The 16,418-nt window shown below is 33.7% G+C and overlaps 1 protein-coding gene across 4 annotated transcripts in view; it reads left to right on the top strand.

Annotated features, from left to right (window-relative positions):
* Nucleotides 1-1,388: 1,388 nt before the first annotated feature.
* Slik (Sterile20-like kinase) overlaps nt 1,389-16,418 on the top strand; it is a 50,193-nt gene continuing 35,163 nt past the window's right edge. The window contains exons 1-9 of one of the 4 annotated variants that reach the window (XM_071591603.1): nt 1,389-1,506; nt 2,771-3,179; nt 3,287-3,451; nt 4,326-4,524; nt 8,116-8,246; nt 8,333-8,551; nt 8,924-9,031; nt 9,416-9,462; nt 11,704-11,758. In XM_071591603.1, coding sequence (XP_071447704.1) covers nt 3,015-3,179; nt 3,287-3,451; nt 4,326-4,524; nt 8,116-8,246; nt 8,333-8,551; nt 8,924-9,031; nt 9,416-9,462; nt 11,704-11,758 — 1,089 coding nt within the window. In that variant the 5' untranslated portion in view covers nt 1,389-1,506; nt 2,771-3,014. Of the gene's footprint in view, nt 1,507-2,442; nt 2,556-2,588; nt 2,691-2,770; nt 3,180-3,286; nt 3,452-4,325; nt 4,525-8,115; nt 8,247-8,332; nt 8,552-8,923; nt 9,032-9,415; nt 9,463-11,703; nt 11,759-16,418 lie in introns of those variants that run through there. The other 3 variants (XM_071591604.1, XM_071591605.1, XM_071591606.1) reach the window with 3 other exon arrangements.

Raw genomic sequence — 16,418 nt, 5'->3', positions numbered from 1 at the left:
GTTCTCATTCATAAACAGAGTACATCCAAAACTCCACTCATCATGTGGATTGGCTAAGTTTAATTGTGACTATGCCTTGGTAAATGTTTTGAATTGTTTTTTAAGGAACATTGAAACGAGTTTATGCTTCAAGGCCATGATCATGCAAAAACATAAATTATCTCAGATTGTTTGAGTGGCCAAATTTGCACTGGACTAACTGTAGAACAGGTTAGCACCTAATGCAGAATATGTGTAAGCCGGTGGTAGGGAGTGTGAAGATTGGAAATTTTTGCCATAATTTGAAACTGCTGAGGTAGGAATATTTATTTCATGGTTTCCATTGTTTCTGTTCATCTATGTAGTACCTGCCTACACCAATTAAGGTACCTTTAAGATTTGGGGTGGGTTGGGTTCTAATTCCGCAGGGCTGGCTTTAATTGTAAAAAGAAGGTACTGTAAAATTGGACCTATGGAGTTTAGATGTCACCGGTGAAATACGTGGTAAGGTTCTGGGAATGATTATCGAAGGATAGATTAGCATGGTGATATATGCTGGATATGTACACACATAAGCACCTTGAATTTTTTCCATTATTTAAGAAATTAAATCTATATAAGAGTAGAATCAAAGTAGATTGCCTCTTGACAAATTTCGCCTTTTATAGTAAATGAGAGTATTCCAGAAAATGTTCAACAGAATTCCATATTGAGAGGTTTTTAACCTATAATTACAGTCAAAAGGGCGACAGTACGCAAGGATTTATATCAAAAGGTTTAAATTGGTGAAGTACGTTTACTACAAGAGTACGGGCAATGAGAATGATTTTCGCATATTGCTAAAACATGAGACTTCTGAAACTTCATTCCTTAAACAAGCGGAAAATAATTTTAGTTTCGAGCGATGAAACACACTTCCTTGTGCCCTGAACTGCATGACCGAAGGTACACCTGCTTATTTACATTACAAATTATCATTAGGCATGCCAGAAGTATAAGTCAACCTTTACAGTATTGATTATGTCAAGTTTGGAATCACATCACGAATTGCTAAGTTAAATATGAAAACAAACATATTAATTAGTATCAGTGAAATATACTTTCTGCGGTGTGCTTTAATTGACAATTTTTTATATAGACGGATAATTCGGAAAGACGAGGAGAGAATAACTTGTATCGCATAATCGAAGATGATGCAGGAATGGGCTGAAGAGCGCCGTTGCCGGATGAGAGCAGTCTTCTAAGAATTTAGAAAAGGATTATTACCAATGAGTATATACTCTTTTTCCATGGTATTCAATTGTTTTTAACTTTTATCCTGGATATGTTTATCTTAAGAGATTGTTCTTTTTGCCATTATAACTTTTTACAAGACGATACATGTGGCAATGTAGCAAGGAAAGAGTAGTCGAGAGCAATATGGCCGAAAATAATATAAGCTGAATTCAAGATATTTACATGACCGGAAAGCGATTGACTATGGTTTTCTCTCGGAATTCTGTCTGCTGTGTTATTTACCGCGACCTGGTTAGTGTAATTTACAAAGTCTTTTCTTTACCGAAAATTACCTAATATGAAATAAGTTGTACAGATATTTCTTACGCCTGCAGTTTACTGTTAACTCTCAAAGGAGGTTAACTTTTAACAAAGCGCATAGGACGGTTAATTAATTCTTAACTCCATCGACGAGCAAATTGCTTCTTAACACGTATTGATCTACTGCGGCAGTATGCCCACAAGTTCATTCAAGTGTTGCCATATTTAGTGCAGCATTATTCGCTGGCAAGAAATGTGATTACCAATTGCGGTCCACCGCAGATGCATAACTTTTAATTTTATCAAGTTATTTTGGTGTAATATTTAAAATGCTGAAGCGAAGACTGTTACGTGAACATTGTCAATTAACAGCTGCTGTTAATTAACTTATTTCAGGAGAAACCTGTGTAAAAATCATGGGGACATTTTTGAAGATATGGAGCCTTTTTAATAAATGAGTATATTTGTTTCACAGTTGTGTAATGTGTGAAGTTTCTCCAACCACAGTGTACAGCCCCCCGAGGTTCTTGTGCCTGTTATCTGTATAGTGACAGGCTGTCAAAATTGGAGCATTGAAATTCACTAATTCCCGTATCCATTGTTTTGATATGTTGGTACAACTTGATTAGATATGAAATTGTTACATTTTTACTTCTCGGTAGGGCGCCATGATTACCACAAATTCCCGGCGAGAATGAAAAAATTGTGACGTCATTGGCAGGCGTGGTAGAGAGATGGTTCTAACAACAAGTATTCTTGTTGTGAAATTTGTCATATAATTTTAACGTTGTGGTGCCTTTTGCAGCGAGTAGTCATTCACCTTAAACATTAATATATATCTGTTTTGGTGAATGGGTGATAGGAGAGTCATACGGTTTAGGCATAGCAGACGGCCTACCTTCGCTTCACCTAAATTTAATCTTGTTATTACTAATTACGTTTACATAATAAACGGTCATTTGCCTTACCCGCAAAATAGGTCAAGCTGGCGTTGTACATTTACCCATTGTTCGCGAGGTATAGTCGTACAACTTTCATCGGTAGGTCACAAAATGTAGAAAGTAAACTTTTGTGTCAATGTAATAGGTTGGGTACCAGCTGATTGTACATCTCTGCGGCATTTTCAATACATTGCCAATTTCCATTCTTGTTTCGTCGTTAATGCAAATTAAATGGTACTTGCTACAATGTGCAATATAATTTCATATCTTCGGAATGAATACGAAAAGTAATGGAGTTGATTTTTCTCTTACAGGCGACCTAGTAGAATGCCTAATATGAAGAGGAAGCCGTTTGTTGAAGTTTCATGCTAGTCTGTGATTGTTCAACCACCATAAGTTGTTCAAAATTTTGTGAAAATAGTAATATCTATTTTTTTACTATTGCTATGTATATATTTTATTTATTACCGCCAAAGCAACTTGTCTGCGATCAAGTTATGTTTTAACTTGTGTAAAGAAAATAAGTTAATGTTAATGTGATAGTTACGTACATTGAACATGTCCATGTTTTTAAGCAATTTAAAGAAGGTCCTCCACCTCGGAGGAGGAAACGATGGAAAAAAGAAAAAGGGATTTAATAATATCAAGATGGATGTTGATCCTGAAGAATACTGGGAGATGGTGGGTGAATTGGGAGACGGTGCATTTGGGAAAGTTTATAAGGTAAAAGTTTGTTAATATTTATCAGGATCATAAAAAATTGAAGTATGAATTAGTTATAGTGTATGAATTGACAGGAGAATTTTCACTTAATTGGGTGATTATTTTAGGCCCAAAGACGTGGAACAGATGTGTTTGCCGCAGCCAAGAGGTGTGCACTTGAGGGAGAAGATGACCTATCAGACTTCATGATTGAGATTGATATTCTGTCAGAGTGTAAGCATCCCAATGTAGTAGATCTTCAGGAGGCTTTCTTTTTTGAAGGAAAACTTTGGGTAAGTGTTAATATCAGTATTTATAATTAGTAAGGGATTAATCAATCCTTTTTTTCCCTGGACAGTGCATCTCGTATTAATTTTTGATAAAATTGCTGATAAGTTGGGAAAAAATGCATTTGGGGCAGATCATATTTGAGTTAAAATTAGAGCATGTGTGCTAATTTCTTAACCTCGGCTCTTCTGAATATCTTGCTAATCAGCCCTTCCAAAAAGACATAAACTACAAAATATTATTAGAAAGAATTTTGTCACCTTTGGTTGATGCTGAGGTTTAAGCTATTGGAAGCTTAGTTGCTTATCAATAATCATGTTATGCAATAGTGCCATTTAGCATGTGAAATAAATGGTTGTAATACTCTGGTTAGGACGGTAAGTGCTTAAGCTACCTGATATATGAATATAATCTGAGCCTCTGTCTAAAGCAATTGATGAAAAGTCTTCTAGTTTTTATTTTAATAATTTTTCAGATAAAATGGGGATAACCAGCATGTTACCGGAAGAGGCAGTGTATAAATGTTTATTTTAAAATAATGTATTCTTAAAGTTGTTGGCATGTTTGGGCTTTCTTGCCAAATATCTTCATTCTGGATTAAATTTTAACAAAAATGTTGGCTGGACCATGGGCTCTCAAGAAATAAAATTTGGGAAGGACTTTCACATATTCTTGTTTTGACTGTGCCCAACTAGTGTACGCTTGATGTTTTAAAAAAAAACAAATTTTGGTAGTAATTTCCATATTTCCTGTGGATTTGTGAAAGTGTTTTATTTGGCAATACTAATATTAGATCACATTTTCGGTAGTATTTTTAAGGCATAAGTATATATCAGATATAAAGTTAGTGTGTTTATTTTTATTCGAACTATTTAATAGATGTTGATCGAGTACTGTGATGGAGGAGCCCTTGATTCAATCATGGTGGAACTTGAGAAGCCATTGACTGAACCACAGATAGCTTATGTATGCCAACATATGTGTAATGGATTGGATTTTCTTCATAAAAGTAAAGTCATCCACCGAGATCTCAAAGCTGGCAATGTACTTCTTACAATGTCTGGAGGAGTGAAGCTCGGTAAGTTGAAATTTTTTAAATGGTAGAAAACTAGGTCAGAATGTTCATCAAAGTATATCAACCCACTGGTTTTTCCCAAGGGTAGTATAATTGATATTGGCAAGGTATGTACTTCCAAGTGATATTAGATTGTATCCTAATGGTGGGAAATAATGAGTCATCTAATTCCAAAGAAAACCATTTGTTGAAACTATTCAATTGTGACAATTCTCATACAAAACCGCAAGGATTGTTGGGAAAATTATGCATATTAATTTTAACTTAACCTTAGGCTTTCTTAAAAGTATGCACTACACTGGTCAGAATATGCACCTTATTCAATACCTTGTGAAAAATTCTCCCTTAATGTTCTTTAACCATTGTTTCATGGAAGTTCTTCTTGTGGTAGGACTAATAACCAGTAGTTTGTTTACAAAAAGCATTCTTTGGACCTGGTAACCTGGATGTCATATGTTATCCTTTAGGAAACCAAATGGATGCAAATGCTTGCAGTGATATCCATGTACATCATCAGAATTCTATTGCTTTTGACCCCTTTGTCTTGAAGGCAAAGCCCCTTAATTCATTGGCTTAGAATTCTGAAAACACAACATTCATATCATATCATAATGTGAAGAAAATTAACACAGATATCTGTCGTGTCCCCTAATTACTACGACGTATCTTTATGCATTAATGAAACGGTATGTCTCAATAAATCATTTTAACTTACTTCAAACTATGGAATTAAATGCAAATGAATCTGAAAAATAATTAATTGAAAAAATGGGACTTATGTTAAAAACAAGTAGGATCATGTCATTTGACTGGGACTTACTTCATTAGGTCTGTGGTTGCTGAGTATGCTGCAGAAGGCCATGAATTAACATTGTCAGCACTAAGTTTATTGCAGTGGAGATACATGACTGAGTGAGATTAATACTAGAGTGAATAGATATTAAAAAGTGTGGAGTTTAAACAGAGGTCAAAGGGGCTTCCTATAAACATTTTTCTGAAAGAGAAAACTCCAGAAATAAACCCCCTCCTCCTCTCATTGCCTACAAACAATCTCAATGTGAATTATGTCTACAAATCAGTTAACCGTTACGGTCTCAAGAATAGGAGGAGAAACATCAGAAATTATTAACATTAATGTGGAGCATCCCAAAAACTCTGCATTCTCCTTTGGAAGTATTAATTCAGTATGGCTCTTTGAATTTCATACAATACTGAGATGATCTATTTACATTGTAATTAAATAGATACTGGTTGTATTTGCTGGTGATTTGTAAGGGGATAGAAAGTCTCTCACACTGCTAGCTTGTAATTGTATCTTAGGCCTGTTATCAATCAATCCCTGACAATTTGATGTGCAATTTTCATTGGAGCTAATTTTATTTAATTACTTTAGCTGAGAAGGCAATTATTCTTGTTTATTAAAATAACATCAGGATCTATGCTATGACATAGCAGAATTATTGCTGGCCCCCACACCTTAGCAAATACTGCTCATGCCATTGCCACCTGGACACAATTCTTTGGTATGTGTTCTATTACTATTTTTTGCTAAAATTATTAGAGGGTTGTATGCCAAATTGACTGAAATATTTAGTCCAAAGGACTGTAATTCAGACAATTTACCATGACACAAGTATTTTAGACATTGAGAAGTCTCTAAAAAGTTTATAACTTCAAACATGCTCCAAATAAGATTTTTTATGACACCACATATTTTAACAAATTGAGCAAAATGCTATTATCAGTTTTTGTATTTAATGTTTATCCTAGGGAGGGTTGGCCAATGGGGTGGATTGAGAATGGGATATATTTGAGATATTTCTGCCTGCACTGGATACCTGCATTGGGCATTGATGGCAGTTATAATTCACCCAAATCCAATTATTAAAGAAGAAGAAAATATTTGTTTTAGAAACTTAAAATAATCACTACATAAAACTTACAGCACCAGGAAAGTCATCATGTCCCAATCATGAGAGTTAATATTTACACTCATGTCAAATGTAGTGGACTTAAATAGATAGATTTTCATACCCAAATACCTTTTGGTACTTTGATCAATCAATGGAAATTAATGTGAACCACTTTGAATGATAATAAGATTTTCAATTATAAATGTGATAAGGCTTTTGTCTACTAAGGTAACTTTATGTAATTAAATTTATGAGGTTAGGCAGAGGTATTTGTAATGTTTTATCTCAAGGAAGGAATGATAAATGTATTTAAGAGCAAATTATGAATGTTTACATCACATTATTCCTGCATGAGCCTTTGAAAAGTAGAATCAAATGAGAACTGAAAGTGAGTATAGAATTAGAACTATGCTTGGTAAAAAAATTATACATTTTGTCTGGCACTTGCATGGGGTTCAAAATTCCAGATTAAAATCCTACTTCATATGAGCGTGAAATTGGTTTTTCCAAATTTCAAGGTGCATTGTGAAATTACCATCCTTTGAAGTGCATTGAATGCAATTTTTTATTTTTTGGAATGAATGTCTTTATTTGATAATAAAATCTTTTACTGGATCCATTTCCTGTCATCAGAATTGAAGTAAAATTTTCCTATTATTTTTAATTGGATTGGATTAATAATATATGCCCTCCTCTTATTGTGGATATTTACCCATATTATTTAAGACATTTGTTTTACTCCTTCACATTTATAGTACTTGAGTCACTTTCGTTTGAATTGTTTGAGCTGATATGTTTTGATTTTGTCATGTGGTGCTGGAACACCGGGGCAGAAGAGAATGTACCTTTCAATTTTTTCTCTTTGTTTACAAAGAATAAGAGCACAAATTACCTTTCAAAGAATGAACTGGTGAAATGCCAACAAATTTAATTTTGAATTTTTAGTTTTGTTTGCAGTATTTAAGTTATGCTAGCTTAGTCGAGGGTACATTTAGTATTTCCTGCAGCTTCTCAATAGTGCTGCCCCTTCTGAATGATGGTTTTTGTGCTTTTTATTTGTATTTGTCAAATATGTGATTTGTTCTGGAAAAGGTGCTTGCTGCTGACTGGTTCTGTTTAATATTACCATAATAATTTGAAACTAGTGTAAGAAAAATATTGTGTAATAGTTTTCTTTTAATGATTACATTCCATTTCATTCTTGTGCTTTGATGATTCTTTCAAAATTATTTCTTAATCTTCAAATCCATAAGCTTACCATATCACGTTATCTCTATAATTTTAAGGAATTGAAAATTATGAAGCTAAGTTTTGAATTTCTTGGGGTAAATGAAGGAAGGTTAACATTCCTAATTGTCTGGAAAAGGTGCTTGTTGCTGAATTAGCAAAGTTAGTCTTTCTTCATTTACGCCTAGCATGAAAAGCTTCCACCAAGTAACGCCTGAGACGGTGTCTTATGATAAGTCTTGGTTTTTACATCTTTTTGGCAACAGTTCAGGTGTCTGTGAAGTGGCACTTATTTACCATACACTTGCATGTCAATATTTAAGGAAATACTGTTAGTTTTATGATGTAGATGCTTAAATATTTAGTATGTGCCCTTTCATTTCTAACTGGCAATGTTTGAAAATAATATTCATTCGAGCAGTGTTATTAATATTGTTTCTCTGATAAATTTTAGCTGACTTTGGTGTCTCTGCCAAGAACAAACAGACATTGCAAAAGCGTGACACATTTATCGGAACACCATATTGGATGGCTCCTGAAGTGGTGTTGTGCGAGACTTTTCGAGATAATCCTTATGATTTTAAGGTCAGTTGTTAGAAATAAGAATAAAAAGCCTTATTTAAGTTTTTGGACTCATTACCTGTCATTTGAGGAATATTTTTACTTTTCAGGTTGATATATGGTCTCTAGGAATCACTTTGATTGAGTTTGCTCAAATGGAACCTCCTAATCATGAAATGTCTCCAATGAGGGTTTTGCTCAAAATTCAGAAATCTGATCCTCCCAAGCTTGATCGGCCTTCAGATTGGTCTAAGGACTTCAATGATTTCATTGCTGGTTGTTTGGTTAAGGATCCAACAAAAAGGCCTACATCCACTGAGCTTCTTAAGGTGAAGTATCGTTGCAGCTTATTTATTGCTTGGAAGTGTCAAAGAAAAATGAGTGTACCAAAAAGCATGGCCTCATACGATTTTTACAAAAAAATGTACTCCTACATTCTGTTCTGAATATATGACCGCTCTGGAAATATATCCAATATTTCTGGTCTTTTCTGGTCAAATACATATTCTATGTTAGTTCAAAAGTTGTCATTCCCGTCAATTAGGCTCCGATGTCCTATATGCAATCAGTTTGGTGAATATTTTAAGGGCTATTATGAATGTTTCAATCATTAACCATATTAACCATTACTTATTTGAGTTGATTCTAAAAAGAGTCAATTTGAGATATAATACATTTACTCTAAGCCTAATCCATTTCAGTACTCCTTCATCAACTGTACCTTGGACTCCAAACCAATTAGAGATCTTCTGCTGGAGTACAAGGCAGAAGTTGTAGAGGAAGAAGAAGTGCTAGATGAAGAAGCAGAGGTAAGTTGTTTCTTCTCCTTCATTTTCTTTCTGTTTTTCTTTCTCTCTCTCTCTCTCTTCTCTCAATGGTTTTCTGAAGCATTTTGTTTGCATTTCATTAGATATTTGTGGCAGTTAGGATTACAAATGAACTTGGGAACATCCAGTGTATCATCCAATAAGGTTATTGTGAATTAAAGTATAAATGTCCTAAAAACCATAGTTTAGAATCACTAGTTCACTTTGGTGGTATTTAAAAGTATATCAATTGTATTATTTAGCCATATTAAGTTGCAAACTGTATTGATCTCACATCAAGTGTGCCATGTCAAGAGAGAGTTTGTATAATCCTGGACACAAGTGGTTTAATCATTGCCAATTGATTTCATGCTTCCCTTAATGTAGCGGGGTAGGAAACAGAAAAAACACAGGGAACAGTACCAGCGCATTGGTAAGTTTCCATTTTGTATTGCTGTAATCCCCAAAGGTAGTTTTCTGACACTTCAAATTGTTCTTGTGATCATCTTCATCCTTATTACTTAGCTGCATGGTATTAAACATGATATGTGTAGTGTAGCATCATCAAGTTTAAAGTAAATTGCGTTCAACTTAAAATTTCCATAAATGTTTTATATTTCCCTGATTTGTATACATATTCTGATAATTCTACTTTTTATTTTAAGTACTCCTTGTTTCTTTATTTCATTGGCAAATATGTTAGGATTATCCTGCTCCATTATTACATGCCATTTTGTTGGTGTAATGTGATATTTCAGAAGCAGCTTCTTGAACAGAGTACAACAGACCTTGAAGTGATTGAGATTAGCCTTAGGAGTAGATTCTCTATTTTTGTGTTTGCTAGTAGAAAAAAGTGTCTGCTAACTTTGTTTTGCTATCTTTTTTGAGCTTAACATAGTAGGATGTTGGTTCTAAATTGTACTTGAACATTTGTTTCACTTCATGCTTTATTTTTTTTTATTGATAAAAAAGATGATGTGATTCTCATAGCCATTGTAATTGGTCCAGCAATTAATTTTTAGTGCTAGAGGTAGATGGTAGGAGAGCCATACTTGAGCATTCAAACAACATTACAAATAAATTTTAAATGTATTAATCAGTTCGCTGAAATTGATGTTCAACATTGTCAAGTAGGGGATTTCAGGAGAAACAAATGTATTGAAAAGGACCTTATAACAATCACTTTTAATTTTCTTTGTTAGGTAGTTTAATTTTATTTAGTGCACTCAGAGTAAACAAAAATATTGCAGTATATGTTTCATTCTATTTCAATTAATTTGTAGAAATTGCATGAAACCAGGTAATATGATCACCACTCTCCTCATGATGAACAAATAAGGTCAACTAGTCCAAAAAATATTGCACACCTAATGTTTAGTGTGTTAATTTTGAAGACTTAAGCCTAATAAATCAAATTTTTTAAAGAACCAAAATTAGTCGTTCTGTTAGTAATTTTTAATAAATTTACTCTTGTCTCTGAACTTTGTGTCAAAAAACCTTTTGCATGGATGCGAGGGAGCTTTCTGCCACACTGCCATTATGTTAAGAATGAATTGAGCTAGCCAGATGGATTGCAACCTTAGTATGGCATAATATGTAAAAAGGTTGAATGTTAATTAAAATGAGTAGAGTAGTTAGACTATTTTTTGTATCTCAATTAGGCATATCCTTATTAATCTAATTTGGGATGTATGCAGTATATATGGATTAATTTTAGTAATAATTTTTTAAATCAGAGTATGTGGTGTTGATTACACTGGCTCAAAAATTTTCTTGTAAATATGGTGAATCTGCTTAAATTAAAGTACTACCCAATAGTGTTCAGTGTATGCATGCTTACATGTTGATGATTCATGTATTAGTTAATGTTGCTTTTTTATTCGGTATTTAGCATCTGCAGTACTTTTCTTCTGACTAATGGTATAGGTGCTTATTCAAATTGACTTCTCTCAATTGTTAGGTGTTTGTTTTTCGGATCCACCTCTTCTCATGAATGATAAAAGAGACATGAATAATGTAATATTCCTTTTTAGTTGTGTTTAGAATTCCTCTTTTTAGTGTGTTGTTAGTAGGTAGATATGAAGAAATTGATATGTTATTTGTGTACTTCATGGCGATTGTTGTGCTCGAGAAATAAGCCATCAAGTGGCCTTTCAGTCCTAGAAATTTCAATTCAATGGCAAAGGTTTGTCATTGTAATTTTTTAACTTTTTCTTCCTTTGGTATTACTTTTTTCCAAAATAAATAGTATGTATTGTCTTGATGCATTTTCTTTGGTGTATGGTTGTCTAAAGGGAAAAGTAATAAGATGAAATGGATGGCAAATCCAAAGTCAGTCAAATTCATTTTGCTTATTTCTTTTGTAATTAATTTGTTCAGTAATCAGAGCTAAAATTGAACTGTTGTCTCATTGTTACTGTTTCTATCAATTAACAGCATGGGTGTCTTCAGTAGTTATTCCAATCTCTGTCATAATTTAGTTAATCTGGTATTTTCTGAATGTTTGATTCTTTTAATTAATTTTTCATTGATAAGAGTTTTGTCAAGATGTTGATTTTGTTGATGCATCTAGAGTAGATGTTATGGGATACTCTATCCCGTTGTCATATGCTAATGGGATGTCAGGTGTTTTTGACTTGGTGTTCGTCTAACGGGGTATGGTTTTGTCATGCATGCGGCTCTCCTGGCCCCCCGCAGCCAGCAAGGTGCATGACCCCTGAGGAGAGGGAGGTAGGTCACTCTCCCACTCTCTCCCACTAAATAACATTTTACTGCCTTATTTGTTCTTTCCTTATCAATTAGTGGTGGCCATTGTTAGTGCAGCTTGGTTGGAAATCATTTGTTTTCATTGGTAAGCATAAAGCTATGTTTTCATGCATCTGGTTCTGCATTCTGTTTTTGCATCACTGCATACATTATTTTTATGTCTGCAGCAGCACCAGGTAGAAATAAAATGCTACGTTGACTCATGTGCTGTTGTGTGTTTTGATGAGAGATAAACACATGACAAACAGCAAGCATCAGGTTATGTTAGTCAGTACTACTGCAGTGCCACAAGATTAGGGATAAGGCTCCAAGTCTGAGTTGCCACTAAAACGGATGCATGAAAACGTAGCTTTAAGGTGTAACTTTTCAACAGATAACGAGAAACATGCATGGCATTGTGTATAGGGCATTCTTCTTGTGCATATTAACATTTCATTCTATATTCAAGTAATAAGTTATCACTGATGGTTAGGAAATAGGAGGGGAGTAGTATTGTCGAAAGGAGTTAATAAATTTTATATATAGGGAGGACTGATGACAGAGGCTCTTACAAAAAGATCTAAATTGTAACTTAAATAGGTCATAGCATCGAATGATTCCAGAATCTGCTCTCTGAGAAAAGAGAGTGGCAGATGAGTAGATAGAGATCTTTTAGATGTGGCAATGAAGGGTGAAGAAAAAAAGCTTGTTGGAGAAACATGTGCTAGATATAATTGGAAAAGTTTTAAAAAATTCAAAGAAAATCTGAAGGGGATGAAAATATTAGGACTGAAGGTGGCATAAGGGATAGAATTAGGTTAAATGAGAGGTAGTAAAAGTCCATCTCGGAGACTACAATGACTGAAGAGCAGGAGGAGTTAAGGGACTAATGATAATGCAAAAGGTTTCTATATTGTTTTCTAGTCTGCAACAATGTGAATTCATTTTCAGAGAATTTTGGAAAGCTCCCTCTCATTAGAAAACTTATCATGATTACAGTAATTAATTATTAACATTTTCATTATTGTAGAATAAGAATAAAATTCTTAAGAATAAATAGCATGGAGGAAGAAGTATTTTGACCTCTCCCGGGAAAGGAACCAACAACATTGGAGGTGTGTCTTTTAGAACACATGGCATTAGTTACCGCATCAGTTAAATCTGACTTATAATACTTTTATATATATCAATATTAAACTGACCTTCACTAAATGGCAATTCATTGTGTTTACTCAACTCTTCCCTGTATCCTCGCAACATAAATACTTGGGTATTTTTCTTCATTACAACAGGTTCAAGCTTCTATATTTAATCGAACAATGTCATAGGAAAAGATCCTTTGCAAACATATTTTAAGATTGCTATTGTGTCATTCTTCTGTGGTTAGTATTAATAATTCATGTCGAAAGAACTTTAAACGGATGGGTTATTTGTGATATTCTTGTGGCTTTTATGTTTTCCATTAGGCTGGCTTCAAGTCAGATTACCATGGCTTGTTAAAATATTCGAATTAATATGATGGACATCACAGGATATTTTCTTTTGAATTGATTTTGTTAACAGAGATGAAACACCCAAAAGCAATTGCTGAAACACATCAGTTAAAATAAAAAAATACACTTCCAAATAATGTTTCGCATTCAAAATTATGTTTTTGAATGGTAATCAATTTTGGGTAATTCTTTATTTCATGCAAGGAGTGTCCAGCTGATCTCTGTTCTAATTATCAATGAAAACAATACTTGGTTAAAAAATAAGGTTCTTTAAATTTCATTTTCGGTAATATTTTACATCTCAGGTGGCTACCACTAGTTCCCAATGTCCATATCATATTTTTACTTATGTTGAATGATTGTATCTATATAAATATGTCGTTGCTGAATGTTGAAATATTCACAGGTAAGAGTGGATAACTTTGCTGAGTGTGGTGTTCAGTGTTCAACTATTATTAATACAATAGCTCACATTGACATTTAGTTTTAGAAAATAGCAATGTCATAAGATTTTTCCTGTCGATGTAAGTTAATAATTTAAGGATTCAACACCCTTGCATTTGTTCTCTGAAATATTGAAATGACAAACTCATGTCACCTGTTAGGAAGTTATCATTTGTGGATAAAGAGTAATGTTTACTCTGCAGGATCATACATTTTGTGGACACCTCTATTTTTAAGTTTAAATTTCTTTCATAATTTTATTTGTGGGCCATTCAGGCCTGATCAAATTTTGATATAGCACTTAAGTTGATTGTGTATGTAGGTCCTTGGATGGAATTGGATGAACCACTCTACATGTGCTCTAGAAATGAAGTTACATTTGAAACTTGAAACAAATATTTTATTGTCTAAAACACAGTAAGGGCTGTAAAGAGTGATTTGCAATAATCATTCATAGAAAATAATCATGGGATAGTTCCCTCGGGACTATTTGGGAGATCAAATGAAAAGAGAGATAGTGTTCAATGCTTAGTGTAGTGACTGCAAATGTTAACTGTAACAATGTAAATTAACAGAAGCAATATGAATCCACACCTTAGCTGGGTGACCTTAATTGTCGTGCTATTCAGCTGATGAATTAGTATCCCACCCCATACATTGAATTTGGTTTAATAATGCTAACATTTCACTGGAGTGGAGGTGTGGAATATGTTGGCCTCCAGTGCTCATCTACAATATCCAGTTGCTATTTCCTCTGATGCAATCGTAGTTGCTTCATATGCACAGCTTTCATCTGGAATTGATCATCCTCCACAAAAAATTGTATCTAGCTTTAATATATGGCAGGATTTATTTAATTTTTAAATAAAAGCTTAATATGTTTGCCACAATTTTGCCAACGTCATATCATAATTTCTTTTCTGGTCACTTACTGTATATATTGCAGGTAATATGTTATTAGTTATTCTCTATTTTACTGAAAAATTGTAACCATTATGGTATGTAACCGTGATTACAAGTTACATCATGTTTCCCGGGGTGGTTATTTTTTAATTCTGTTTGTATTCACCCAAATGTGTTAGGGTCTTGGCAAACTCTTTTGTAAAATGAATTGCTTTATCCAGAGAATTATTATTTATCCATTAATATACATAAAAACATGGAATTGTATTAACTTGCACCCAACCTGTTTGGAATTATACTCGCATGTAAAATTCCATTGATTTTGGTGTCATAAGTTGTAAATATATATTATTTATGAATGATTTGAATAATTTTCCATGGTAGATATTTCCGTTAGTTAGCTGGCCTTCGGCATCCTTTTCGGTCTGAATAAGATAATATATTTCAATATCTTGTCAGTGTTTGTAGGTCATTTGACTTTTAATGCTCTGTTTACAAAATGGCAATCATGAAAAACATGCCATTCTACAAGTGGAATATTAGTTTTTTCATACTTATATTGTGTAAGTATTAACCATGCACTTCAAGTATGAAAAGCGCTTCTGATAGCATCTCTGACTTCACCAGGCATAGTGTCTTTTTAAGATTAATTCAATTTCCCTCTCTGAGTAAATCATTGCCTATAAATTAGATTCAATGAATAAAGAAAATCACTGGGTCTCTTTGTTAAACTATTATCAATGAGTTTGTCCTGGTAGAATGAGACATAAATGAGTGAGGTCCATGTCCTTACTAATACTACTTTTCACAGGTGTTTCACAAGCACACCGTCTGTGAAGGCACAGTTTAAATTGAAACTGATATCTCGTATTGAAATGAAATAATTGATTTTGTAATTCCACTCACTTTATTTAAAAAACACGACCCAGGTTTCGACGTTAAACGTCATCATTAGGTGGTCCTCATAGAAGCAAACTTGGTACTCCCACTCCAAGATCTACCTCTCTTCCAAGTGAACGCTTGACAACAAAAGATGTAATTCTCTTTTCTTCCCCGCTACATCGTAACCTTTTTACCCCGCCACCCTCCCTCTCTGACCAACCCCCCCTCCCTTGATCAGAAGGTTGATATACCAAGTTTGCTTCTATGAGGACCACTTGATGATGACATTCAATGTCAAAACCTGGGTCATTTTTTAAAATAAAGTTTGGTTATTACAAAGCCAATTGTTTCGTTTCATTTCAACATGTTATGCGAATTCCATAAAGTTACGCCTGAGGCAATAAATGCTATGTCGTAGTTTTCACAACATTTACTTTTATTTATTTGACAAGTTGCTACAGTTCAGGGTTAAATGAGTGCTCTTTAGAGGAATCAGGTTTACAAAAAAATGTGTTTTCCCTTTAATCCATTCATTTCACTGCTTTATTGCATTGATTTTCTCATGTCTTCGTTTCATTAACATACTGATATGGTCATATACAAGTATGTATATGTATGTGTGTTTTTAGAATGTATATGTAAACCATTGGTGAGATCAGTACTTCAACATTACATTCAAGATGTAAGGTACTGTTAGAGGTGTTATACTGTCTTTCAATTTTCTCACAACTTAACAGCTCCATTGTCCATTTTATAACAATCCCTTTAAAAGTAGTAAGATAATTGGCCTTAAAATTATCAAAATGTGATGAAAATTGCGTAATAGCCTATTGTTGTAATTACTTGTGTTATTTTATGAGTTTTAGAAATATAGATGAAACTGAATCATTATTATAGCAAGTGAATTTGCCTATTGCTCTTCA

Source organism: Hetaerina americana, unplaced genomic scaffold (assembly GCF_022747635.1).
Source record: "Hetaerina americana unplaced genomic scaffold, ioHetAmer1.1.p SCAF_5, whole genome shotgun sequence".
Classification (NCBI taxonomy): domain Eukaryota; kingdom Metazoa; phylum Arthropoda; class Insecta; order Odonata; family Calopterygidae; genus Hetaerina; species Hetaerina americana.
This window is presented reverse-complemented; position numbering and strand designations above follow the sequence as displayed.